Source organism: Mirounga leonina, unplaced genomic scaffold (assembly GCF_011800145.1).
Source record: "Mirounga leonina isolate KUSES-001 unplaced genomic scaffold, KU_Mleo_1.0 Mir_115, whole genome shotgun sequence".
NCBI lineage: Eukaryota > Metazoa > Chordata > Mammalia > Carnivora > Phocidae > Mirounga > Mirounga leonina.
Window position 1 is genome coordinate 7,780,424 of NW_023270268.1, and position 27,649 is coordinate 7,808,072.

At 42.0% G+C, this 27,649-nt stretch overlaps 1 protein-coding gene across 1 annotated transcript; it reads left to right on the top strand.

The window, feature by feature from the left end:
- Nucleotides 1–920: 920 nt before the first annotated feature.
- LOC118002141 (caspase-14-like) lies at nt 921–27,227 on the top strand. Its single transcript, XM_034992423.1, has 7 exons — nt 921–1,470; nt 2,944–2,996; nt 4,197–4,346; nt 8,603–8,828; nt 9,256–9,372; nt 23,479–23,588; nt 25,271–27,227. Exons 1-7 carry the CDS (start codon nt 1,119–1,121, stop codon nt 25,370–25,372), a joined length of 1,110 nt encoding a protein of 369 aa, XP_034848314.1. The 5' UTR covers nt 921–1,118; the 3' UTR covers nt 25,373–27,227.
- The last annotated feature ends 422 nt before the right edge of the window (nt 27,228–27,649 follow it).

A 27,649-nucleotide genomic window follows, 5' to 3' on the forward strand; every position in this document is an offset into this window, starting at 1 on the left:
AACATTGCGAAACTACATTATAGAGATTACTTAAAAATAAAATCTTAGGGGTGGCTCAGTTGGTTAAGCCTCTGACTCTTGGTTTGGGGTCAGGTCCTGATCTTGGGGGTCTCAGGTGGAGCCACCCTAGGCTCCTGCTCAGCGGGGAGTCTGCTTGACAATTCTCTCCCTCTGCCCCAACCCCCACATGTGTGCGCGGGCTCTCTCTCTCTCAAATAAATATTTTTTAAAAATGAAATCTTAAAAAGAAAGGAAGTGTTTTTTACAGTTGGCTTATTAGAATCAAGATGCAAACAAGGTCCTGAGTTTCCTTCACCAGATCTCCCACAGGGTAAGTAATTTTGAGGTGAACCACAATTAGAGGGAGTTCCTGAGGGCCTCACCAAAGCAGAGAACCTAACAGCAGTGACAGTAATGGGCAGTTGCCAAGCTGAGGTCTGCTCCCCAAAGCAATGTCCCTTCCATGCCCCACAGGCTGAACAGTAGGCATTTCCAACTTCTTGCTGACTTCAAATTCTCAACTTTTTCACCACTCCGTCTCCAAAAAAAGCTGGCTGAATGCAATAGTCTCTAGGTGTTATTTCAGCGTCCAAGGTCTTCCCAGTGGTTCTTCCAAGTGGGATCCAGTGGGTTAGGTAGCTAATAAACACTCTGAATCTAAGATCAGTAGTTCTTAAAGCAGGCTACACATTGGAATCACCTGAAGAGCTTTAAAAACTGATGTCTGGGTCTGCCACCCAGAAATTCGATTGTAATCAAGCTAGGTTGTGGCCTGAGCACGAGGGGTTTTAAAAGTTACCCAGGTGACCCTAACGCGCAGCCGTGGCAGACAACCACCCAGGAGCCCTGCAGGGCAGGGTTCCCACTTGGCTCTCCTTAACCTGCTCCAAGGGTTAAGCCGGAGCTGGCGGGGCGGGGCCGGGGGCGGGGCCGAAGAGGAAACAGGGCGGGAGAGTCCCGGTCTCTGCGGCCAGCACGCTCGGCTGTTGCAGAAACGAGCGGAAACGCCTCCGTTTTACAAAACAAAGCGGAGAAGCGGGAGGCGTGCGCGGTCCGCGGGGCACGGGCCTCGGCGGTGGGTCCCTCCAGTCCGGGCGCCTCGGCATCTTTGGGTGGAGATGGAGAGAGGCCTTGAGAGCTGCCGGCGCTCGGAGTCCAACGGCCTCTGGGCACCTCGGATCACGGCGGTGGAGGAGCTGCAGAGCCGCGTGCAGGAGACCCTGGACCTGCTGTCCCCGCAGGAACTGAGCAACTTCCGCATCTTCCTCAAGTCGGTGGACGAGGAGCCGCGCGTGACCCCCTTGCGACTGGAGCTGGAGGGCAAGAGCACGAAAGGGCTGGCCCGTCTCCTGGTCCAGCACTACTGCGAGCCCGCCGCTGCGTCGCGCGTCCTCACCAAGGTGCTGCAGCAGCTACGCCGCGTCGACCTGCTCCAGCGCTGGCGGGACGCCGCCGCCGCCGAGGGCCGGGGTGAGCTGGGGGCTGCCAGCTCCCGGGGCTGGGGGCGGGGCCTGGTGAGCGGGGAGCCGCGGGGTCTGGGGCTGGGCGGGTGCGCCGGGCCCGTGTAAGCGCGGGGTTTGGCCGCGGCGCCCGAGGGTTCCGGGCTCGGCTTGGGGGCGGGGCACCCGGTTTGACTGGGGGTGCGGAGGCTAGCGGAGCGAGGAGGGGGCGGGCTTCCTGGGACCCAGTGACGCGCGGCGGGAAGTGGGAGCCTGGGGGGAGGTGGTCCCGAGAGTCGCTGTTTCCGAGCGCGGAATCCGAATGAGCCGTCGAAGAGCAGCGATCAGGATCTAACCAGCACATTTTGGGATCAGATCGACTCAGCAGGCCTGAGATGCTTTGTTAACATGTACCTTCAAGGGATGATGATGTGGGAGGTTTCTAAATGATGCAGTGAAAAGCACGGTATTGGAATTCCCGCTGTCGCATCTCCAGGGAATGTATTTACGGGGGCGGAGGGGGGAGGGCCCCTCTTCTTGCACACCATGAGACTATTTGCCATTAATCTATGATCAAGAAATGCAGTATGTAACAGGTTAAGGGAGGTTGGGGCTCCCCCCTCCAGATTTAAGAAACGTATGTGCACCATGATATGTGTGTGAGAGAGAGGAAGCAGCACTTAAATGAGAACCATCGAAGTAGACACTAAAATATACCATCCGTGACCTCTGCCATTAGTATGCTTACGATCTGATCTGATTGAGCTTTGAGGTGGGTTGCTGATGTTGTTTGGATTTGTAATGAATGGATCACAACGGTAATGGCCCAACGAACATGCCGTGTAGGCAGAATACCCGCTCAGTGGAAACGACTCTCCCTGCTTTACGTCGCCTGTACAGCATTTGTGTTGTCCCTCCCAGCTTCGTTGTTCAGGTATCACATGAACACCTCTTTAGGTGTTCTCACCTCTTGAGACTTTGAGTCTCTTACTGTTGGTAAAGTGTTTTTTTTTCCAGAATCATCCAAACTACACAATATTATGGCTGTACCCTGTCACCCGGTAAATATTTGAATTAAATGCTAAGAGATTATGTTAAATTAAAAAAAATACCCAATTCCTTTACTTTATCTGTCCCTTTATTGATGTCTTGATCGCCTCTCCAGGAAGTACATGTAAAGTAATGTCAGTCAATTACACCTTGTCCTTTTTATCCCCCGCCAGGCTCTTTCTGCCCTTGTACCTAACTGCGGTCTAAGGGAGGTCTGTTTTAAGTTTCTAACCTTGTAGGAGTTTGAAAGAGGGTGTGTTCATAATCCAGGGAACCTGTTCTAAAATGAGGTTGAAGCCTACAGGACCTGAAAACATAAGGCAACAGAATTCTCTGGGAGGAGCTTCCTGTTAACAGTAATGACAGTGGATTGATTGAAAAGAAAAAAATGGGGAAAAAATAATGCAATAATGCTCTTTTTTTGTTTTATTCTCTTTCATGAAAATTCATTCAGGGATTCCAAGAAAGATTCTAAAAAGAAGCTATGATTGTGTGGATGGCGAACTGGTAAATATTTTTGCTCTTACTCCAGCACTACACACTGGTGAGGAACAATGGTATTTAGCCACTTTAGCTGACATTGGAACATTTTTTGTGCTGCTGTCTTGTTAGTTAAAGGAAACTGTCTGGTTGTCTCAAGTGGTCAGATCTCACTGCTTTCTGTTATGATTGTGAAAGATAAACATGAGCCATTTAAAACCGCTGTGCCTGCATTAACCAAATAGGTAGGCACTGCTGTTATTTCTATTTTATAAATCAAGAAAAATGAGGCACTGGAGGTTCAAGGATGACAGGCTGTGTGGCCTTGGACGGCTATATAAATTGCTGGTTGTAGGGCTTTTTTTTTTTTTTTTAAGTTTTATGATGGAAATTTTCAATAAATACTAAAATAGAATAGAAAAACAAATCTCTCAAACTCCAGTCCAATGTACTTATGACCCTGCTTCAGCAAATTAGTAACATAGGGCCAATCTTGTTTTGTCTGCTTCCCGGCCCAATTATTTTAAAGCAAATCCAGATAACCTATCATGTTCATCTACAGATACGTTAGTATGAATCTCTAAATCTTTAGTATGAGAAAGAGGTTGTTCAAAACATAACCACAATGCCATTATTCTGCCTAAAAACAACTTCCTTAGTGTGTGCAAAGATGTGGTTGGGATTCAGATTTCATTGGCTGGGTCCTATGTCTTTTGCAGGTGGTTTGTTTGAATCAGGATGCTGACTCATACAAGGTCAACACAGTTACAGTTGATTTCTTTGTGTCCTAAAGCTCTTAACTTAGGATACTTCTCCCTTCTTTAACCTTTTTTCTTATTGTTTACTTATTGAAGAAACCAGGTTATCTGTAGCATGTCCCATATTCTGGATTTTGATGACTGCAGCCCTGTGTGGTCATTTAACTCTGTTCCTCCGTCTGCCATGCTTCCTTAAACTAATAGTGATAGCTATACATGGGAATTTAAAACTGAGATTGGCCTATTAGTCCTGGTGTAAGGAAGATATTTGAAAGAAGTATAAATCCAGTCGTGCCCCACCCCCTTCCATAACTAATAAGAGAGACAATCACTGTTGCAGCCCTGATCCAAACTGGGAAACCTCACCATTGATCCCAGAAGAAACTCTTTATTTCAGATCGATGACATATTTGGATTTCTGAGTTTGGTTTGGTTTGCTTTAAATATTACTGGCTTTCCTGGAAAATAGGACTGTTATGACCTGAGGGGCAAGCGGAAGGCTTTTATCATGTGCGTGGAGAAGAACAGACCAGGGGCTCAGCGGGACATCCATCTAATGGAGGAGTGGCTTGGCCAGTGCCAGTTTGAGCATACACAATGCATCGATCCTAACAAAATGGTATAATTTTCTTTTTTTTTAAATTGGGTTTTGGAAGGGCACCTGGGTGGTTTAGTCGGTTAAGCGTCTGACTCTTGGTTTTGGCTCAGGGTCCTGGGATCCAGCCCTGTGTCCGACTCCATGCTCATTGGGGAGTCTGCTTTAGGATTTCTCTCTCCCTCTCTCTCTGCTCCTTCCCCTGCTTGTGCTCCCTCTCTCTCAAATAAATAAATAAATCTTAAAAAAAAATAAAAATAAAAATTGGGTTTTAGTACCTGGCAAGAACCAGGACCTGCTGAACAATCCCATGCATGTCCTGATAAAATTCTTGATGCTTTTGTAATCTTAAGTGTGTGATATCCTACCTCCCCTTCCAGTCAAGCAGGGACCTCTTGGGCTCCAGTCTTGGCTAGGGCTATGCAGTTGAAGAGGGAAGGGGACCCAAGAAGATGTTCTAAGCAAGATGGGCAAGGAGGCCCAAGGACAAGGCGTGAGTTTGGAGTAGGCAAGTTCCAGAGACTTTGGGAGCAGGAAAGACCAAGGAAACCCCTTTGAGAGGTCAGCAGGAGGGAGGCCAGAGGCATTGCAGCACTGTGAGTCCTTGTGGGATTCACTTGGAACCTGGAAGAGGTGTAGAGAGGGAGCTGATAGCCCTGGGCAGACCTGCATTGTGACCTAACTAGTTGATACTGAAAAAATAAGGTGGAAGAACAGTGGTGGGAACTCAGTTTGACCTCTCTGACTCTACCTGAGTCATGACCTAGACCTACCCTTTTTTAGGGATAGTAACATGGGAAAGCCCTTCCTAGATCCCAGAAGTCCTTGCTAATGTCCAGGAACAGCGCAGCATGGGGCTGTGGATGCCACATAGACTGCCTGGGCTGGAATCCTGTCTCTTCCTAGTTGTTACCTTAAATCTGGTTCTCACCCGAGGGTGATTTGTCCCCCTCATTTGGCCATGTGTGGAGACATTTCTGGTTGTCACACCTGGAGGGTACTACTGGCCTCTGGTGGGTGCTATCATGCCCAGAAGAGCCCCCACAGCCAAGGGTTTTCTGGCCCCAAATGTCCATAGTGCCATAATTTCAGCAGCCCTGCCTGAAATTGACTACTTTCCTCTCCTGGAAATGGGGTTGATGAGAGTGGCTTATTTTGGAGGGCTGTGGTGATAATGAGCTGCTGTGTCAGAATGCCCAGAATAGTAGCGGGCTTATAGCAAGTGCCCAGTAAGCTTTGATTTTATTATTATTTCAAAGGTAAAAATAGACTCTTTCACTTTCCCCAAGGATTGTACCAGAATCTCTTACCTATTGCATGGTTTTGAATCAGATGGCAGATACTCTGCCGGTGTTCCTTTCGTTTATTCTCTTAGGGGTCTCCAGTGGCCGCTTTGCCTGCCATCCTGGCACGTTTAGTTTATTTGTAAATATTTAGCAGTGTTACTGCAAAAGTATTTCATCGTTCTTAGTTTCATTTTCCAAATTATTAGTTTGGTTAAACATCTTTTGGCCATTGTTTTCCTTCTGTAAATTATCTGTTCTGTTTCCTTTGCCCTTTTTCCTACTGGGTCGTCTTTTTCCTGCTCTTACAGTTATTTTCCTGGACTGTATTCATTTACAAAACGTAGTGCAAATACTTCTCTCTTGTGTCTGTTACTTTTTTGATTTTTTGTTGTTGTTGTCTTCAGTTGTATAGAAGTCTTTTTTAAATTTTTTGTGAGTAAACCTGTCAATCTTTTTTGGTGGCTTCTTGATTTTTGTGTCTTGATTAAATCCCATGCCTTACCAACTTAAAAAATGTTTAAATTATTTTTCTGTACTATTTGTGTAGTTTAAGGTTTCCTTTCTAACTCTCTGGAATCTTACTTTTGACGTGTGAGGTAAGAGGTCTTACCTTATGTCCAGATGGATAGTCAGTTGTCTCAACATTTATTGAATGATGTGTCCTTCCCCCACATATTTGAAACTCTACCTTTATCATGAAATAAAGTCCTATAGATAATTTGATTGGTTTCTGGAATCTAAAATATCCCATTCATATGTTTGTTTATACTTCTCCCAGTACATCACTGTTTCATTCACCGTGATTTTTTTCAGGACATTTTGATGTCTGACAGGACCTGTCCCTCCTTTTTTTTTTCCTTTTTGACTTCTGAATATTCTTGGCACTTCTTGGACATCATCTGTTCTCTGTGAGCTTGAGAATAATCTGGTTAATAAGTTCCACCGAAATCCTTTGGGAGTTTGATTGCCATGACACTGAATTGAGATTCATTTGGAGTGAATTGACAAATTAATAGTGTTAACAGAGCATGGGCATGTCATGTGTATGTTTCCTCTTCCCTGAAGCTTTTTTTATCCTTTTCTTCATTTAGGTGATGTGTGTTTCTTAGGTTTATTCCTAGGTATTGTCCTTGTTTGGGTGTGACCATGAACGGGACCCCCTTTTCATTATGTGGTTTAAATGATTGTTGCCAGGGTGCCTGGGTGGCTCAGTCGGTTAAGCGTCTGCCTTCGGCTCAGGTCATGAGCTCAGGGTCCTGGGATCAAATTCTGCATCAGGCTCCCTGTTCAGTGAGGAGCCTGCTTTTCCCTCTGCCCCTCCTGCTGCTCATGCTCTCTTTCTCTCTCTCTCAAATAAATAAATAAATAAAACCTTTAAAAAATTTTTTAAAAAAATAAATGATTGTTGCCAGGTAACTGGGGCGGGTGGTGGGCGGTGGGCATTAGATCTTTGTGAGTTAATCTTGTGTCCGGTCAGCTCTCCAGTTGCTAGTTCCAGTAGTTACTTGGTTGATTATTTTCTATTTCTAGATAGTCATGGTATCTGTAAGTAATGAATTTTAGCTCTTTGTTTCTCGTATTTAGACTTCATTTAAAAAAAATTTTGTATTTAAATTCAATTTAATTAACATATAGTGTATTACTAGTTTTAGAGATAGAGTTCAGTGATTCTTCAGTTGCATATAACACCCAGTGCTCATTATGTCAGATGCCCTCCTTAATGTCCATCACCCGGCTATTGCATCCTCCCACCTCCTCTCCAGCAACCCTCAGTTTGTTTCCTAGAGTTAAGAGTCTCTTATGGTTTGCCTCCCTCTCTGTTTTCATTTTATTTTATTTTTCCTTCCCTTCCCCTATGTTCATCTGTTTTGTTTCTTAAATTCCACATATGAGTGAAACCATATGGTATTTGTCTTTCTCTGACTGACTTATTTCGCTTAGCATAATACCCTCTAGTTCCATCCACGTCGTTGCAAATAGCAAGATTTCATTCTTTTTGATGGCTGAGTAATATTCCATTGTATGTATATACCACCAGGGTAGCTCTATTTCTAATTTTTATTTATTTTTTATTTTATTTTAATTTTTTTTTAAAGATTGTATTTATTTATTTGACAGAGAGAACGAGAGAGCATAAGCACAGGACAGTAGAGGGAGAGGGAGAAGCAGGCGCCCCACCAAGCAGGAAACCCGATGCGGGGCCCAATCCCAGGACCCTGGGATCATGACCTGAGCTGAAGGCAGACGCTGAACCATCTGAGCCACCCAGGCGCCCCTCTATTTTTAATTTTTAGAGGAACCTCCATACTGTTCTCGAGAGTGGCTGCCCTGTTTGCATTCCCACCAACAGTGTAGAAGGGTTCCCCTTTCTCTGCATCCTCGCCAACTGTCGTTTCCTGAATGGTTAATTTTAGCCATTCTGACAGGTGTGAGGTGGACTTCATTTAACTTTTACTCACTTTATTGAAGTGAGGAGCTAGGATCTTGGCTACGAGGGGCATGGGAGCTGTGATAGTGGCCATTCCTGCCTTGCTTCTCTCTCTGGGGGGCTTGATTCTGATGACGTCTCCCCATAGGTTCTGGCAGACCTGTATTATTGGTAGACACTTCCATTCCCTTCCATTTCTAGCTTTTTGAGGGCATTAGTTTTCGAGAATAACAATTGTTTTTGTTAAAATAAGTTAATAATATAAAATTTACATATACTAGACCCTTGGGGAGCTATAATTCTGTTGTATTTTGTGGTAGAGAATTGGAAATGCCCTAATTCTGTCCAAGAAGAACCAGTGGCACAAGAAGAAATCGTGTGAATTCTGAAAGCAACCAAAAGGGAAGTGACCAGTTAAGGAACTGATATTTATCTCCTAAGCCTGTTTGAGATGTGATTATTGTTGTATTTGTCATGTCCTCCGATTGCGAGGGAAAGGGGCCATCTCTAGCATTTCTGGTTTTCCTTACCTCCAGTTCTTTTGAATACGTTATCCTATTTTACAGGTGTTAATTGAGAAAATAAGATCATTCCGTGATGGACTCAATGAAAGTAAAGATGATGTTGGCTGTTGTCTTGTTACCCTTATGTCCCATGGAGAGAAAGGGTTTATTAGAATGGAAGATGGTGAAAAAGTCAGCCTGGAGGACATTTTTGAAATGTTTAATAATAAAAATTGTCCAGCACTTCAGGAGAAACCAAAGATCTTTATCATCCAGGCCTGCAGAGGAGGTAAGTGAAGACTTCTTTGTAACAGTCATGCTTCTAGGAAATTCTCCTATGGATGAGTGAGGAAAGAAAAAGAAGTTAAAAATATTTGTTTCTTTAAAATCAGAGGCCCCTCCGCTGATGTGACTTTAGTTGTGTAGTGTACTAGAGACTTTGGGCTGGGAGGAAGGGATAGAAGGAGAACTTAGGCTGAGGAAGGGTCCAAGTCTCTCACGTCATGAGGTGGGCCAGGGAGATGTGTGCAGTTTCCAAGGGCTGTCCCACTGTCCATGGGATGCCAGGCGGCCTGCGGGGCCGACATCCAACTTCTGTAGCTTCTGCAGATATTTCTGTCTCTTGTGGAGATACCAGCTTGTTGGGACTTTGACTGGGGGCTCCTGGTGTCTGTGGTGTATTACTATAGTTTGTATTTTTGTTCTTCAACAAACAGAGAGAAGAGACACCGGTGTTGAGACAGACGATGAACCCATGGAGTCTGATGACATATCTGAGAGGAGGAGGCTGCCCACCTTCAGTGATTATTTCATCATCTATCCCACCCAGGCAGGTGAGACATGAGGGTAGATGACAGTGCACACACTTTCTTCCAGAAAGTTTGGGTTATTTGTACCTTTTTTTTTTTTTTAATTTTTTAATTATCGGTGCTTTACAAATTGACATGTATAAGGAGATTTTTCATTAACCCATCCATCTCTCTTTACAAATGTTTCCACTTTTAGAGATGGCAGGTTGGCATCTTACTGTTCATTTCTTCCGGGAAGGCACGAACCTCTGAGCAAAGTATCACATGGTAAATAAGATCACTGGCTCTCCTATGAAAAAGATGTTGGCCCAAAACCTAGTTCCTCCACTTGCTATATTGGAGAATTTCAATATTTTTTAATCTCTAGATATATCAGTTTCTTCATGTAAAACGGGAATGATGGAATTTACTTATGTCATTGAGATGTTACATAAATTGAATAATATAACCACAGATGTGCTTATCATAATAACTGGCATAATCCAAAAAAAGAAATTAGCTACTATTATTACTAATACATTATGTTAATAATATTATCATCATTACTTCATTACTAATACAGTTATTAATTTATAAGGTAAGGTCCAAAAGAATCTTGTGTGTGAAGAGCCACCCCTTCATTTGATTCACTTGTAGGAGAGAGAGAATTAAGAGGTCAAGGACATTTCTTTAGCTGGGCTGTTTTTTTGTGGTTTTTTTGTGTGTTTTTTGTTTTTTTTAAAGTCATGTCTACACCCAACATGGGACTTGAACTCACAACCCGGAGATCAGGAGTCACATGCTCCACCAACTAAGCCAGCCAGGTGCCCCCCTTTAAATGTTTTTATCTTAACTTCTTTCAAAGAGGATTAAGGCAGTTTACAAAAATGTATATGGAATTCAACATAAATTTTATTTTATTTTTTTTTTAGAGATTTTATTTATTTATTTGACAGAGAGAGAGATCAGACAGGCAGGCAGAGGGAGAGGGAGAAGCAAGCCCCCCGCTGAGCGGGGAGCCCGATGTGGGGCTCAATCCCAGGATGCTGGGATCATGACCTGAGCCGAAGGCAGACGCTTAACGACTGAGCCACCCAGGCGCCCCCAAGATAAATTTTAATAAAGAAATGTAAGCAAAGGAACATAGGGCAACAACTTAAAATGAAACACACTCAGTGGTAAGATGTGAAAAACACCCCCATTAAAGTGAGATGTCAGATTTCACTCCTTGGTTATTTACCCAAGAGAGATGAAAGCATGTGGCCTCCCAGAGTGGCATAGCAGCTTTATTTGAAGTAGTCAAAGACTAGAAACAACCCAAATGACCATCAACAGGTGAATGAATAAACAAATCGTGGTATGCCATATATGGAATACAGCTCAGCAATAAAAAGAAATGAGCTGCTGATATAAACTAACCACAGAATTATTATGGAGCGGTTAAGGGTGAAGGTGAGGAACTTCATGTTCCAGTTTTATTGAATGAATGAATTTTATGACTGTGTGCTGGGCTATACAAATTTAAGGGCTAGAGATTCAGTATTGGACAGAAGAACTAAAAATCTCTGCCTCCACAGAACTTATGTGCTAGTTGGAGACAGACAGTAAACACATAGAGAAACTATATATTGTGCTGTTTTATGATCCCATTTGTATAAAGTTCAAAAACAGGCAAAACTGATCTGTGGTGTTAGAAGTCAGGATAGTGCTCGCCCTCCGGCATGCGGTGTTTGGGGTGGTAAGGACCAGAGGGGGCAAGAAGGGGACTTCTGGAGTGCTGGCACTATCTTGTTTCTTGATGAGGGCACTAGTTACAGGGTGTGTTCATTCTATGAAAATGTATTGAGCTGTTTTATACCCCTAAGCTTTGCACTCTTTTCTGTGCGATGGGTACCTTTCAGTGAAATGTTTACCAAAAATAAAGTATGTTACATGGTTACCATTGCTATGGAGAAAAATAATGCAGGGACAAGGGATATAGGGAGTGTCCAGGGGCAGGAGTGGAGGTTGCAGTTTTAAAAAAGAGACGTATAGAGATGTCCCCACTGAGAAGCTGATTGTTGTGTAGACACTTGGGGGACACGGGAGAGGGTGAGCTATGCAGATATTTGAGAGAATTTGTGTTTTACAACACAATAAGAATACTTCATATATAACAGTATCAAAAACTCTGTATAGTGTGTCCCCACTGGGATAGAAGAGAGAACCTAGAGGCAGAACCAAATACGCAGGGAAACAAGACATGTGACAAGCCATTGCTGATCAGCGTGGAACGAATGGGCCGTTCAGTATAGTGCTGGGAAAACCGGCTTCCCCGTGGGAGAAAAGTAAAAATTTATTTTCAGATTTCTTGGCCCAGGGTTCAGTGCCTCTAATCATGTGAAATGTCCAATATATAGTAATGCTTCTTTTATCTCTGATATTTGTGGCTTTCTTCTTTTACTCTTTATCAGCCTTACCAGTGGTGTATTTACTTAAGAACCTATTTTTAGTTTTGTTAATCCCCTCTAGTATCTGTTTTTGATTTCATTAATTTTGACTCTTGTTTCCATTTTTCTTCATTTGGGGGGTGTTTATGCTACTCGTCTTTCCCTGGCTCTTTCAGTTAGGTATTTGACTCATTATTTTCTATCTTTTTAAGCATATAAGCATGTTTAAAGCTTTAATTCCTTCTTAAGGACTGCTTTCACTCTGTCCTTCACATTTTAACATGGACCAGTTTTGTCCTTCAGTTCTAAAAGTTCTTAAATTTCCATTGTTCTTTTACATGTTAGAACTATCTCTAAATTTCTGTGTTGGGATTTTAAAATTTGTCCTTTTGTTACTGATGTCTGGTTTATTTGTGTGAGGAACTGAGAAAGAATATGGACGACAGTACTGATCTGAAATATGTTGAGACTTGGGTTATGCTTTGGTCTTTAGTAAACTTATTTTAAAGATTTATTATTTTTTAGAGAGAGAGAGAGAGCATGTGAGCCCCGGATGGGGGTGGGGGGATGGAGGAGGAGGAGAGGAAGAGAATCTTCACATAGACTCCATGCTGAGTGGGGAGCCCAACCCAGGATTCAATCTCAAGACCCTGAGATCATGACCTGAGCCGTTTGAAACCAAGAGTCGGACACTTAACTGACTGAGCCACCCAGGTGCCCCTCTAGTAAACTTTTTAATGGCATTTGGACTCTCCTAGATATTCTGTGTGTGTTTAAGAATATGTGTTGTGTTCCGCACTTGTTGAATGCAGGGTTCTAAATATTTCTATCAATTAAACATAATTGTGTTCAGTTGTTTTATGTCTCTACTAAATTTGTCTGCTTGACCTGCCAATATCTGAGATAAGTGTGTCCATAGGTCATGTTATTGTGGTAGGCATGTCTGTTTCTTCTGTAGTCCCAGTGTTTTTGTTTTCTTTATTTTGACACAACTTGAGTAGAGGCATACAATTTTAGAATTGTGGTGAAATATATAGAAGAAATAAGATAAAATGTTCTAAGCACTCTTTAGTGAACCTACTGTCCCAAGTAGTGCTTTTTTTGTGTGAGTTCATTTTGTCTGGAATTTATATAGGTACTTGAATATTCTTTTGCTCCATATTGGCCTGGTATACCTCCTTCAGACTGTTTTCTGTGAACCTTTCTGGGCCTTTATGTCTTAAGTGGGTCTCTTTTAGATAGGATATAGCTGGGTTTGTTTTTTTGGTTTTTTTTTTTTACGATTTTATTTATTTATTTGAGACAGAGAGAATGAGAGAGAGAGAGCACATGAGAGGGGGGAGGGTCAGAGGCAGAGATGCGGGACTCGATCCAGGGACTCCAGGATCATGACCTGAGCCGAAAGCAGTCGCTTAACCAACTGAGCCACCCAGGCGCCCTTTTTTTTTTTTTTTTAATTCATTGTGACATTATCAATCTTTTTATTGGTAAATTAGGGCAATTTGTCTTTATTGTGACTATTGATATATTTGCCCTTTTGCCATTTTATTTTGTGCTATTTATTTTTCTTTGCTTTATTTCCTTCCTTTATGGCTCTTGTGTTTGCTTGATTAATAGTTTAGTATGTTATTCTAACATTTTTTGACCCCCTGCTGACCTAGAAGGTAGACATCCCATAATTCTTTTTCTCATGGTTACCCGTGAAATTTTATACATGCGCAGTTAGCCTAAAGTTAATTTAAAAAAAGCTTATTTTTACTCCCTGATGATTCAAGGAACCTTGGAACACTAATTCCCATTACCTTCTCCCACACCTCCGTGCTATTTTTAACATTTATTTCTTTTCTTTTTGTATCTTGCTTAACATTGTTTATATAAAAATATTTATGTGTTCTTAAATTGCCTTAAATTATCCTTCCACTGCCCCCTGGTTTTCTTCTGAATTAAGATATCAATTTAAAACACTTTCATCAAATGTGTTGGCACACACTAGGGTGGCAAGCACTATTCTAGGTAATACCTAGTCCTTTTTTTAAAACCCCACAAATTAGAACACTATTTTTTTTTTTTTTTTTTTGACGGAGAGACAGCGAGAGAGGGAACACAAGCAGGGGGAGTGGGAGAGGGAGAAGCAGGCTTCCCGCTGAGCAGGGAGCCCGATGAGGGGCTCCATCTCAGGACCCTGGGATCATGACCTGAGTCGAAGGCAGACGCTCAACCGACTGAGCCACCCAGGCGACCCTGGAAGGAGGTGGAACCTGAATGATTATCTGAAAGGCACTTTGAAACTGCAGCCATTTAGTAGGTTGACAGTTGAGGAATAATATCGATGGATCATTCCTCACTTCAGTCCCTTTTCTTTTTCTTTTTTGTTTTTAAGATTTATTTATTTTAGAGAGAGAGACAGAGAGACAGAGCATGACTAGGGGGAGGGGCACAGGGAGAGGGAGAGAGAGAATCTCAAGCAGACTGCCCGCTGAGCACAGAGCCCGACGCAGGACTCAATCCCATGACACTGAGATCATAACTTGAGCTGAAATCAAGAGTCAGATGCTCAACCAACTGAGCCATCCAGGCGCCCTCAAGTTAGAACATTATTATTATAAGTTCACAGTCCATGTTTCTGTTTATTCATGTGATTACCATTTTCTTCTCTATTCCTTCTTGAATCTCAGACCATTTTTCTGGATTCATTTTCTTTCTTCCTGAAGTATATCCTTTAGAAATTCATTTAAGGAAGATTTATAGGTGGTAAATCCATTTTAGCACCCAAATCTGGCTATTTATTTGACAGAATCTTTGCTTATTTCTTCTTGTGAGTCCATCTTTTATTTCTTCAAACATTTCAGGCGGTTATTTTATATTTTGTACCTAATACTTACAATGCCTGATGTCTTTGGGGGTCACTCATTGGGTTGCTTTTGTTGACTGTCACTCATGGTGGCTTATTTGTGTGTTTGAAGTCATAGTTCATTTGTTGAATCTTAATCTGTGTGACTTCTGGGAGCATGAATAGGGAATTCTTTTCTTTAGGGAGGATTATTACCCACTTGGACCACTGTAACTCTCTTTGGGGTCACAAGGTGAATGCAGGAATCTCAGGTTCATCTCCGGCACCTCCCGGGCACATCTTCAAGACTTTTGTGCCCTCACTGGAGGTGCTCCTAGTCCCTCGGACAGGGTGCAACTCTGTGTTTCATGTTTACTTTCTGCTCTGAGCTCAGGTTTCAGTTTCCTCATTTGGAGGAATAGGAGCCTTGGAGATTTCCATGAATTTCCGTCAGCCCAGGATAGCATTAAAAGTTTTATTTTAATAAAATTTTACATCTGGAGGAGCATTTAAAGTATATGGTGTCAAAAGTGAAAAATTTGGAATATGTGTTAAAATCTCTCAGAGTTACCCACTTTTATTTCATCAGAGAACACATAAATGGCCTGGCAGTACCGAGTATATGTGGGGATATGGAGCAACAGGTACTTCCATACACCACTAAGGAGAGCAGATTAGTTCTACTTCTTTGGGGAGCAATGTGTGATACCTAGTAAAGTTAAAAATATGTTTATGCCATGACCCAGCAATTTCACTTCTGCGTATATACTCTAGTGCTGTGGTCCCCCAACCAGGGGGCCACAGTGAAGTCATATAGCTCTACTTAATTCTGGGAACCACTAGCTTGAGGTCATTTATGGTTTCTACAATTAGATTATGTTGCATTCTTTTCAATGATACCATATCTTGGGGGAGTTAAGTTTTGGAGGGTTGCTGAGATAAAAAGCAAGTACTTAGGTATCCTGGGTTGAAAAGTCATGCAGTGCCAACAGGTGCACACATCCCATTAGTAAGTAATTATGGTTCTTTAAGAATGAAATTAAAATATTATTTGTCTTTCAGTTTGTGTGAGTTCTTTCCCCCTAAATGGCTAATAAGTTATTTAGATAATAATACGGAGCTTAGAGCTATCTACTTTAGTAAATGGAACTCTCAGATATTTCTTTTGACCTAGGAGCACTGCAAAAAGAGTTACTAAGACACTAAGGGCACCATGAACTGAGAAAGTCTGGGAACTTCTGCGTAGGGGAATCTTTTGCACATGTATATGCATGATATGGGATGACCAACTGCCCTAGTTTGCAAGAGATGGAGGGGTTTCTTGGGATACTGGACTTTTCAGTGCTAAAACTGGAAAGTGGGTGAATGAGGATGCGTTGAGCACTCTAATCTGGGCGCTCCTTTGAAATTGTTTATAGTAGGGAGAGTGAAGAGGCGGGAAAGCTAAAAGCCACTGGGACTGGTATATTCAAACTGTAGAATAACTATGCCACAGTTGAAAAGAATCCGTGTGGAGAAGTTTTAAATGTAACAATGAATGAAGATAAGGCAGCTGTAACAGGATACAGATAGTATGCCTTTCATATAAAGATTTAAAAACACAATAATACAATCTATTATGACTGAATATATAGCTGGTAAAAGTATAAAAATATGGCACAAAGAACAGCCAACACCTTTGTAACAGGGACTGCCTCTGGTAGAGGTACAGAAGGCAGGGAAGTGGGACCAGAAAGTAGTCAGGGAGAAAATTGAAACGAGGCTTCAACTGTATTTCACCAGAAGAGAAGGGCTGAAGCAAATAAAGCAAAATGTTTCCTGTTTGTTAGATCTGGGTGGTGGATGCTCAGGTGTTCGATACACTGTTCTGTGTTCTTATTTTGGTATTTTTAGAGAGATGGGAGCTAAAGAAAGAAATTGGAAACTGCAGATACAGCCAGCTCTGACGGAGTCTTGCTATGAAGGGAGTTGAGAAATAGACAATCTGGATGGTGATGAGGGATCAAAGTTCTTTTTTTTGTTAAGATGGGCAGTACTTGATATGAGGAATTCTTAATTGCAGGAAACAAACTGAGGGTTGCTGGAGTGGGGGGTGGGGTGGGAGGGATGGGGTGACTGGGTGATAGACACTGGGGAGGGTATGTGCTCTGGTAAGCGCTGTGAATTGTGCAAGACTGTTGAATCTCAGATCTGTACCTCTGAAACAAATAATGCAATATATGTTAAGAAAAAAAAAAAGAAGAAGAAGGTAGCAGGAGGGGAAGAATGAAGCGGGGGAAATCGGAGGGGTAGACGAACCATGAGAGACGATGGACTCGGAAAAACAAACTGAGGGTTCTAGAGGGGAGGGGGGTGGGAGGATGGGTTAGCCTGGTGGTGGGTATTGAGGAGGGCACATTCTGCATGGAGCACTGGGTGTTATGCACAAACAATGAATCATGGAACACTTCATCTAAAACTAATGATGTAATGTATGGGGATTAACATAAGAATAAAAAAAATAAATAAAAAAAATAAAATAAAATATTTTTTTAAATGGTGGCTTATCGGGGAAAGGGAATGAGAATACAAAAATAGAAAGAAAAATATATTCATACCAAAAAACTAACCCCATGAAAACTTGAAAGAAAAAAAGTACAAGGGTATTATTTGTATTAGTATTTGTATCTAGTATTTAATAAAATTTGTTTATGAAAAAAAAAAAAAAAAAAGATGGGCAGTACTGCCACACAGCTGCTGATGGAATGATCCAGTAGAGAGGGGACATTTTTTTTTTAAGATTTTATTTATTCATGAGAGGCAGAGGGAGTGGGAGAAGCAGGCTCCCCATGAGGAGGGAGCCCTACACAGAACTCGATCCCAGGACCCCGGGATCAACACCTGAGCCAAAGGTAGATGCTTAACCGACTGGGCCACCCAGGCACCCCAAGCGGGGGGATACCTTTAGGAGAGATTGCAGGTGCAACAGCTGGTGGAGCTGAAATTTTGAGCATAGGCAGTGTATATCCTCCAGGGATTAAGTTAGACTGATTTTTCAAATGGAAGAAAGAAGTTGCCCTTTTCCTCTGTGGGGAGGACTCCAGGAAGAGCAGGTTTGAGGAGGAGGGGAAATCCAGAGTTTGAAATGGTAATTAGCTGTCCCAGTAGACATGTGAAGAAGGCAGTTGATTATTTAAGTCCGGAATCAAGTGAGTGGTCTGCCTGGGAGAGAGAAATGTGGGGGCCATCAACTTGTAATGTTATTTAAAGCCATAGTCCTAGATGAGGTCACGGGCCTTGCTCCAACATTTATAAAATGTCAAGATGAAGAAGAGTCAGTCATGGAGACTAAGAAGGAGCACCCACTGACATGGGAGAGAACCAGGTGGGTGTGCTGGGCTGGAAGCCAGGCACAGGAAGTGTTTTAAGAAGGAGAGAGTGACTATGTCACACCCTGCTGACAGGTCAAAAAGGATGGGGACACAGAATTCATTGGGCATCTTGACAAGAATAATTTGGGATGTGGACAAAATTGTGGACTCAAAAGAGCAGAACTACAGCTACATGTGATAAAAAGGATCAAGTCTCAGAAATAGAACATTGAATAAAAAAAGTCACAGTAGATTTGGGTTTGTTTTGGTTTTATTTATTTAAAGTTCAGGCAAAAACAATGTATTCAAGAATAGCATATACACATATGTATGTATATGGTAAAACTGACATTAGTGATTTCTGTGTGGAGGAGACGGAGTGGGGTCTGGGAGGAGCGCACAGGTAGATGCTAATTTTCCTAATACCTGAGTCAATGAGCAAAAGACCTAATAGAACATTAGGTTTGGGCTATTAACTGATAATTCCTAGGGAACACCACTAACATGGAGAAGATGCTCAATTTAGAAGAAGAAAGTAAACAATATTGGAGTACGACTTTTCATCTATCGGATTGGCAAGAGATCAAAAAGTTTGAATGTATATAGGGAATATACTTCTTAATTCCTGGCGGAACTGTAAATTGGTAGCACTTCTTGGGAGGACCACTTGGCATCGTCTAGCAAAATTGTAAATGAACACATAATTCCTTGTCGAGGATTTTATCTTCCAGATATTTAGTACATGTCTGAGTGACATGTGCTCAACGTTATTCAGTGACGTTGTTTATAATAGCGAAAGTATAAGGACAACCTAAACATCTATCTCTAGGGGACTAGTTAAATAAACTATGATAAATCATAAAGTAACAACTATTTAATCAGAGGAAGAAGCTCTTTATGTATTGATGATGAGCAACCTCCAAGATGAACTGGCAAAAACAACAACAGAAAAATCAGGTCCTATAACAGCATGTACAATATACTACTGAGATCGGGAGGAGGGTGGTTATACCCTCAAATATGTATCAGCCTCTTTGTACGCAGTGTAGATCTGGAAGGATACTCGAGAAATGGGTACCTTTGGTTTTCTTGGGCATGGGATGAGGAGGGAGGGAGACTTTGCTGGATTCCTTTTGTAATTTGAATTTTAAACCATTTGTATTTGAGTCTGTTTTTTTGTTTTTATTTTTCAAATTTTTAAAAAGATTTTATTCATTTGAGACAGAGCTACAGAGAGAGCATGAATAGGGGGAGAGGGAGAGGGAGAAGCAGACTCCCCGCTGAGCCGGGAGCCCAACGTGGGGCTCGATCCTGTGACTCTGAGATCATGACCTGAGCCAAAGTCAGATGCTTAACCATCCTGAGCCACCCAGGCGCCCCTTTTTCTTTGTTTTTAGATTCCACATATAAGTGAGATTATATGGCAGTCTTTCTCTGTCCGGCTTATTCTACTTAGCATAATACCCTCTAGTCCATTCATGTTGTCACAGATGGCAAGATTTCATTCTTTTTTATGGATGAGTGATATTTTACTGTGTGTGCGCACATGCACACGTGCACATATAATATAAATACGTAAAGATAATACATATGTATATATATATCACTCTTACCGATGGATGAATTGTGACTCATTTGAATGTATTATCCATTCAACAAATGGATTTAATCACTTCTTGGCCTTTTGGCTAAGATCATGTGCAAAAAATGGATTTAAAACGTTTTCAAGTTATCTTCTTTTAGAAATTGGAAGATTTCAACAAAATTCGGGTTTCTGACATCTTAGCTCACCATGGACATTTATACCAGCTACCTGACCGCAGTGAGTCCTTAGAGCTTGTCTCTCCTGCTTTGTGACAGAGGCATGTCATCTGTATGCAAGAGAAGCTGCAACATGCTCTCACCTGCTTATTGACTATTTGTAGTTAGTCTTGTGATTGTCGCTCATGTTCTATGGCCAGAGTTCTCTAAACAGCTTTATTTTTTTAAAGATTTTATTGATTTATTTGAGAGAGAGAGAGATCATGAACAGGGGGGAGGGGTAGAGGGAGAAGCAGGCTCCCCACTGAGCAGGGAGCCCGATAGGGGACTTGATCCCAGGACCCTGTGATCATGACTTGAGGCAAAGGAGACGCTTAACTGACTGAGCCACCCAGGTGCCCCTCTAAACAACTTTATAATGCAAGTATGGGGAATCCCAGTCCTAATGATACTTTATTTGACCTTGTTTGGTAAATCTGGACATTTACTAGCTTTCGGCCATAGTCTAAAGTTCTCCAATATCACTCATCAGACTCATTTTTTTGTGGCCTAGAATCTCCTGACGACTGACCCCATGGCCATGAACGTAGGATCGCTGATTATTTTCAAAGCAATGAGAAATTTATAATCTATCATTTGATAAGATACTTGGCAGCTGCTCTGATTTTCGTTTTGCTGACTGACACGCGATTCTTCAAAGGTGTTGAGACCGCATTAGGTCAGAGGTTTTCAAATGTTATTTGCCATAACCCACAGGAAGAAATAGCTATTGTGTTTCACCCAGTCTAATGCCTTGATTGTAAGGCATACCATTATTTTGTATTCTCTATGCCACAGAAGAGATTATACATCACATCCAGATTTCAGATTGGTGGGAAAAAGAAACTTCGATCTTAGAATTGATAAAATACATAATTCATTGTATTCTATTATATCTATTTATATAGAAGTATAAACATACATGTAATACTAGTTTTATAAATCATAGCTGCGCTTGCTACATTTGAGCCACTTTAATAGTTTCTATTACAGCCCATTTTATCCCATTATAAAAAAAGGCAGTTTCAGTCTGCTAAATTGATTTCTTGGCTGATTATTGGGCCACAACCGACAGTGGGCGAGATGGATTGTCAAGCTTTGTGATGAGGCGTTTCTGACTCAGATTTACTCTCAGAGGGACAATACTGAAATTCCTGTGTAGTTCCTACACTGAACAGATAGGTTCTGTGGATTTGTTTACAACGTTATGGAGATGTAATTGAAGTATGAGCTGTGCATATTCCACGCATACCATTTGAATGCATGGGAGAATACATTCATGACACCATCACCATGATCAAGATCAGCGTAGACTTCTATCACCCCAAAAAGTTTCCTCATGTTGAAATCTATCCCTGCCTCCATCCCCATCCCTGGGTCACCACAGTTGTCCTTCCTGTTACCACAGATTAGATTACATTTTCTGGAATTTTAGATAAGTAGAATTATATAGTATGTATGTTTCCTGTCTGCCTGCCTTTCTTCTTCCACTCCACGTAATGGTTTTGTGATTTGTCCACGTTGTTTTGTCTATCAATAGTTCATTTCTGGGCACCTGGGTGGCTCAGTTGGTTAAGTGACTGCCTCCGGCTCAGGTCATGATCCTGGAGTCCCAGGATCCAGGCCCGCATCAGGCTTTCTGCTGAGCAGGGAGTCTGCTTCTCCCTCTAACCCTCCCCCCTCTCATGCTCGCTCTCTCTATCATTCTCTCTCAAATAAATAAATAAAATCTTTAAAAAAAAAATAGTTCATTTCCTTTTATTTCCTTCCTCTATCAATAGTTCATTTCCAGTATTCAGTTGTGTGAATATAACACAACGTGAACACAATGTGTTCAGCCGTTCACTGGTTGAACATTTGAGTTGTTTCTAGTTTTTGGTTATTAGAAGTAAAGCTGCTGTGAACACGTGTGTAAGTCTTTGGGCATATGATTTTGTTTTCCTTGGGTACATACCAAGAAGTGGAATGGTTGGTTCATATAGTAGGTATATGTTTGACTTTTATTTTTATTTTACTTATTTTTATTTTATTTTTAAGATTTTATTTATTTGTCAGGGAGAGAGAGAGAGAGCACAAGCAGAGGGAGAAGGAGAAGCAGGGAGCCCGATGCGGGGCTCGATCCCAGGACCCTGGGATCATGACCTGAACAGAAGGCAGACGCTTAACCGTCTGAGCCACCCAGGCGCCCCTATGTTTGACTTTTAAAGAAACTGCCAAATTGAAATTCTTTTTCAAAGTGGTTGCATCATTTACATTCCCGCCAGCAGTGTATGAGAGTTCCAGTTTCTCCACATCCTCATTATCAGTTGGTTTGACCTGTTTTAAAAATTTTAGACAATCTGATATGTGTGTAATAGTATTGCCTTGGGGGTTTAATTTGCATTTCTTGGAGGACTAATGATTATCTTTAATCATTAGTCTGAATGCCACCATATATATTGGCCATTCATATATCTTCTTTTGCTGAATGTCTGTTCATATCTTTTGCCCAATTTTTTATTGGGTTGTTTTCTTGTTAAGTTGTAAGAATTACTTATGTATTCTGGATACAAGTTCTTTGACATGTATTACAGATAGTTTTTTCCAGATCTGTGGCTTTTCATTTTCTTAATAACATCTTTCAAAAAACAAAAGTTTTGGGGGCACCTGGGAGGCTCAGATGGCTAAGCATCTACCTTCGGCTCAGGTCATGATCCCAGCGTACTGGGATCGAGTTCTGCATTGGGCTCCTGGCTCAGCGGGGAGTCTGCTTCTCCCTTTCCCTCTGCCTCTCCGCCCTGCTTGTGCACCCGGGTGGCTCAGTTGGTTAAGTGACTGCCTCTGGCTCAGGTCATGATCCTGGAGTCCCAGGATCCAGGCCCGCATCAGGCTTTCTGCTGAGCAGGGAGTCTGCTTCTCCCTCTGACCCTCCCCCCTCTCATGCTCGCTCTCTCTATCATTCTCTCTCAAATAAATAAATAAAATCTTTAAAAAAAAAATAGTTCATTTCCTTTTATTTCCTTCCTCTCTCTCTGTCTCTCGAATAAATAAAATTAAAAAAAAAAAAAAGTTTTTAATTCTGATGAAGTCCAATTTATCAGCTTTTTCTTTTTATAGTTTATGCTTTTTGTGTTCTAAGAAACCTTTGCCTATGCTGAGGTTGCAAAGATGTCCCCGTGTTTTTTCTGTTCCAGCCTAGATTTATTATCAGAGGGTACAATTTTGATATTCCCATCAAATTTCCACACTAAACGGACATGTTTTGTGTTTTTTAATCTAACAGTAAAAATAATTTCACTGAATTTTTGAAGACCCCAAAATGAATTCTATATGGGTGTGTTCTGGGGGTATTTAGCTTAAAATCCTAAAGCAAAAGTCAGAAATTAAAAAAAAAAAAAGAAAATGAAGTAAATATGGCAAAATGATGATAACTGTTGAATCTCGGGGAAGATTATATGAGCATCTGTTAAACTTTGCTTTCTACTTTTGTGTATATTTGAAAAGTTTTATTTTAAAAATTCATATAAGAGAATTGCCCTCGTGAGGGGTTACGTGCTGCTGGTCACAGGAGTCCCCTGGGAGGCTCAGGTGCTTCCTCTTTTTGTGTCTGTGTCTCTTACAGCCCCAGACACACTTATTAATGCAAGAGTGCTTCTGTATTCTCAGTTCAAAGCCATTTTCCAGGTTTATATGTGGGTAAAAGACAAAGTGTGGTGCAAAGGGAGGAGGAAAACGGACGAAATGTCTTGTGTTTGCTTTGTAGATCACGTTGCTTTACGGCACCCTCGCACTGGTTCCGTGATGATTGAAGCGATGTCTAAAGTCTTTAAACAGTACGGAAATAAGTGGCACATCGCTGACTTCTTCACCAAGGTAAGTAAATTCCAAGGGAACTCGTGCTCCATTCGTGCTGACGGTAATGCACTTGATGAGAGCATTTTCAGGAGAAGGTTGACTTTTGCCATGAAAACATGAGAGATACTGAAAAGTTGCTTGGAAATGATGGGCTGATCGTGAGTTTCGATGATGGTGGCATTCAGAAAACATGGTTGAGCCAGCTGCTGAGGGAAACGGATAAGTGACACTTGCTGTTCATTTGTAATACGAGTGCATTGGATATGAGGTGAGCTTTCAAGTTCCTGCCTGCTCTGTAGCCCACCATTGCAGTCAGCTTTGGCCTGACTCAGGACTTCTTTAATGACCGACTCTGCCTCACATTTGTCTCCCCATTTTGTAGCCCATAGTAAACATTCACTGAATGAATGGGTGCCCAATAATGGCAGTAGATTTATACACGAACCATAGTTTGGAGAATGGCCCAATTATTGTAGTTTATCATGTGAGGATTAAAGGGCAATTTTCTTCTCAATCTGAGAGTTTTACATCCAAAGAAAGCTAATTAGAAGAGACTGTCGAAGACTACAGTAACATGGGGCACCTGGGTGGCTCAGTTGGTTAAGCGTCTGCCATCAGCTCAGGTCATGATACCAGGGTCCTGGGATCAAGCCCCACATAAGGCTCCCTAATCAGGGGGGAGTCTGCTTCTCCTTCTGCCCCCCATGCTCCTTCTCTCTCTCTCTCTCTCAAATAAATAAAATCCTAAAAAAAAAAAAAAGTACAGTAACAACAATGCTAACATCTATTATCTATTGCATGGCTCACTCCATGTCAGTTACTATTCTCTGTGCTACACAGATATTAATCCATTTAAGCCTTCCAACACCCCTCAGGTAGCTACTGGGATTTGCATCCACTGTGACAGGTGGGGGCTAGTCAGTGGCTGGGCTGGCATTCCAGCCTGGGCAGAGTGCTTCTAGAGTTCATGCTGTAATCACTGAAAAAATGTTTTGCTGACTAATGTTCATTAAACCTTTACTGAACACCCTTCATTTTTATTTTTATTTATTTTTAAAGATTTATTTATTTATTTGTGAGAGAGTGAGTGAATGCATGGGAGGGGCAGAGGGAGAGGGAAACAGAATCCTCAAGCGACTCCTTGCTGAGGTGGGGCTCGATCCCAGGACTCTGAGATCATGATCTGAGCCGAAACCTACAGTTGGCCGCTTAACCGACTGAGCCACCCAGGCACCACCCTTCATTTTTAAAGCACTTGCTGAGTAGGTCCTAGCAAAAAAAAAAAAAATCCAAAAATGAGCATGATGTGGCCTTTGTATTAAAGGCACATACAGCTTAGTTAGGTAGCAGATGGTAACTGTGCTTATAACCAACCCCAAGACTGTAGAGCCGTGGGATGTTTTGGGCATAGCATTATCCAACCCTTTCATTTTACCACGTGTCCCCAAGGCTTAGAAAGGGTTAATATCTTGCCTACTATTACCCCGGGGCAAGTTGAGACCAAACCTAGGTCTGTGGACCTGAGTCTACTGCTCTTCTCATCCCGAGTGCTGCATTCCAAGCACTTGGTGGGACATGCTCTTTCGAATGCCATTTGCATCACTTTCCGGAATGCATAGAATTCGGCCATTTCACTCTGTAGGGTTTACTAAAAGACTTTTGCTCAGGGCTTTTAGACAGTTTGTGCTTTAATCTTCCAGGTGAATAATAGAGTGGTACACACTGAATTTCATCTACATGAAGAACCAATTAAAGTATCACTCGTCATGGAATCAACTTTAACTAAATTTGTGTACTTCTGACATCAGGAAGATGAAAAACTAAGGACTGCTTTGTAACAGACTTTGTAAAGAGCTGAGAGCATTTGTAGCATAGTACTATTAGTTAACATTTTGCATTATTACTGTCAACAGCTGTATTTCTCCAAATCGTTTTGCATATATATAGTACTTTTCTAAGATTGAACCGTGCTTATTTGATGCTTAGAAGTAATTTGACTTCTTTTAAAAGATCACTGTTTTTTGAAAATGATTTTTCCTGAACTGTTATCAAAACATGGAAGTCCAGCTCTATTTGTGGACCATTTTTATCATGTGCTTTTTTTTTTTTTACTGATTACACCCCATCCTCTCCCACTTGATGCTGGTGTTCGTCCTCATTTTCTTGGCTGTCTTCAAGAACTGTCTTTATGTAGTCTTGTCCTATGTTTTACCTGATTTCCTCCATATTCTTGTCTGTAGCCAGACTTGTCTCCTTTTGACTCCATGAGCCATTCTCTAGTCTTCCCTGGATGTTCTCATTTGTACTCTGTGCCCTTGATGCCTAATGTTTCCACCTTCCCCCATCCCCCAGCTGCCTCCCAGCTGCACAGCACCTTTGAACTGCTATTTTCTCTGCCTGGAACACTCTGTTCCACCCCAATCTATTCAGTCCTTTGCACAGGGAAGCTTTTCGTAACCCTTCATGCTAGGTCAGCCTTTTCTACGTGCTCACAGACCCTGTGCTTTTCTTCTGCAGCAGTTAGCAGTACTGTACTTAAGTGACTATGTAGTAGCTGTTAAATCTCTCTTCCAGTTCAGTCATAAGCTCCGAGAGGCAGAGGCCATGTGTCTCATTCATCCTTGCCTAAAGACACAGAGAAGCGCTGTGATGAATGTTTACTGAATGACTGGTCTCTGTCTTTCAATTATTTTGTCCATTCCTCAGACCTCACCTCATTACCTCTGTGCATCTAGCCACCTTCTAGTCATCCCCACCTACTTGGATGTCCTGTGGCCACTTTAACTGAACAAGTTGGAAGTCAACCTTACGTTTCCCTTAAACCTCTTCATAATACCCATCTCATTGTTAATAATCCTTTGAGTCCCCACTGCCGGCAGAATATACTCCAATTCCCCTAGGAGAATATCCCAAATCCTTCTCTGTCAGGCCTTAACCTATGCTACTTGTATACTGCCTACTTGTCCTGGGTCTTGACCACTCCAAGTGATTTGCCCTCCTCTCAATAACCCCCTCTCACAGAATCAGGCCTGTGGATTACTGAATGTTGAATGAATGCTCTTGGCTATGTTATAGTTCATTCTCTCCTTTCTGCCTGAAATGCCCTTTGTTCTCACTGGGTGCTTCCTCTATACCATGCATTCCTTAGGGTGCAAGTTGGGTCCCATCCCACTAGAATGAAAACCTGTATGTAGGCCAGTGTTTTTAGAGTAACAAACTCCGGACTGAGCATGAGTTTTCATTGTAATTGTGTTCTAACTTCCGGTGTAACTTTGGACTATATTAAACCCCAGTTTCCACATCACAACAGGAGGGCTGGTTCGGCTGGGAACTCATTCCACTGGACTTCGATGAACTTTGGCTTCTTAATAAACTGTTCGTGACTATCCTGCAGGTGTGGCTATCTAAGACTGTTGGGGCCTGTACGAGGTTACAGGTGTTTGGTGAAAATGCTCTGAAGATTGAGGGTCACGGTGACTGAAGCAACCCGGAATCTCCAGGCCTGTCTCCATTTCAGGGACAGTTATGTCCTTTTTAGTTAATGTGATTTCTCAAGTATACATATGTGTGATTGAATTAAAAAACTTTGAGTTTTGATATTTGATATGTAACTTTCCTTTTTTATAGAGCATTAAACTGACACCTTGGTTCATAAAATATCTGGTGAGCCTTCTCTGTTCACTTGCATGCTGTGTGAGCCTAGGATTCCCGGCACAGGCGCTCATTTCAGGGGAACGGCAGCAGCTGAAATAGGCAATAGCTCTTATTTCCTGAGAGAGGTTAAAGGACTTCTTCAGAGTCACACCATGTGGCGAAGCTGGGATTCTAATGCATGAGCACTTAACCGACTGAGCCACCCAGGTGTCCCCCTTTTTATTATTTTTTAAAGATTTATTTATTTTAGACAGAGAGTGTGCAAGTGGGGGGGAGGGGCAGAGGGAGAGAAAGAACCCTGAAGCCGACTGTGCCCTGAGCGTGGAGCCTGACATGGGGCTCAATCCTATGACCCCAAGATCAGGAGCAGAAACCAAGAGTTGGAAGCTCAACGAACTAAGCCACCCAGGTGCCCCAAGTTTTTA

Excerpts from the sequence above, each read along its gene's own strand:
- LOC118002141 (XM_034992423.1), top strand. The coding sequence starts at position 1,119 with ATGGAGAGAGGCCTTGAGAGCTGCCGGCGCTCGGAGTCCAACGGCCTC. Across the intron at positions 1,471-2,943 it reads CGCCGCCGCCGAGGGCCGGG|GGATTCCAAGAAAGATTCTA; the intron begins GTGAGCTGGGGG and ends AAATTCATTCAG. Across the intron at positions 9,373-23,478 it reads CATCTATCCCACCCAGGCAG|ATCACGTTGCTTTACGGCAC; the intron begins GTGAGACATGAG and ends TTTGCTTTGTAG.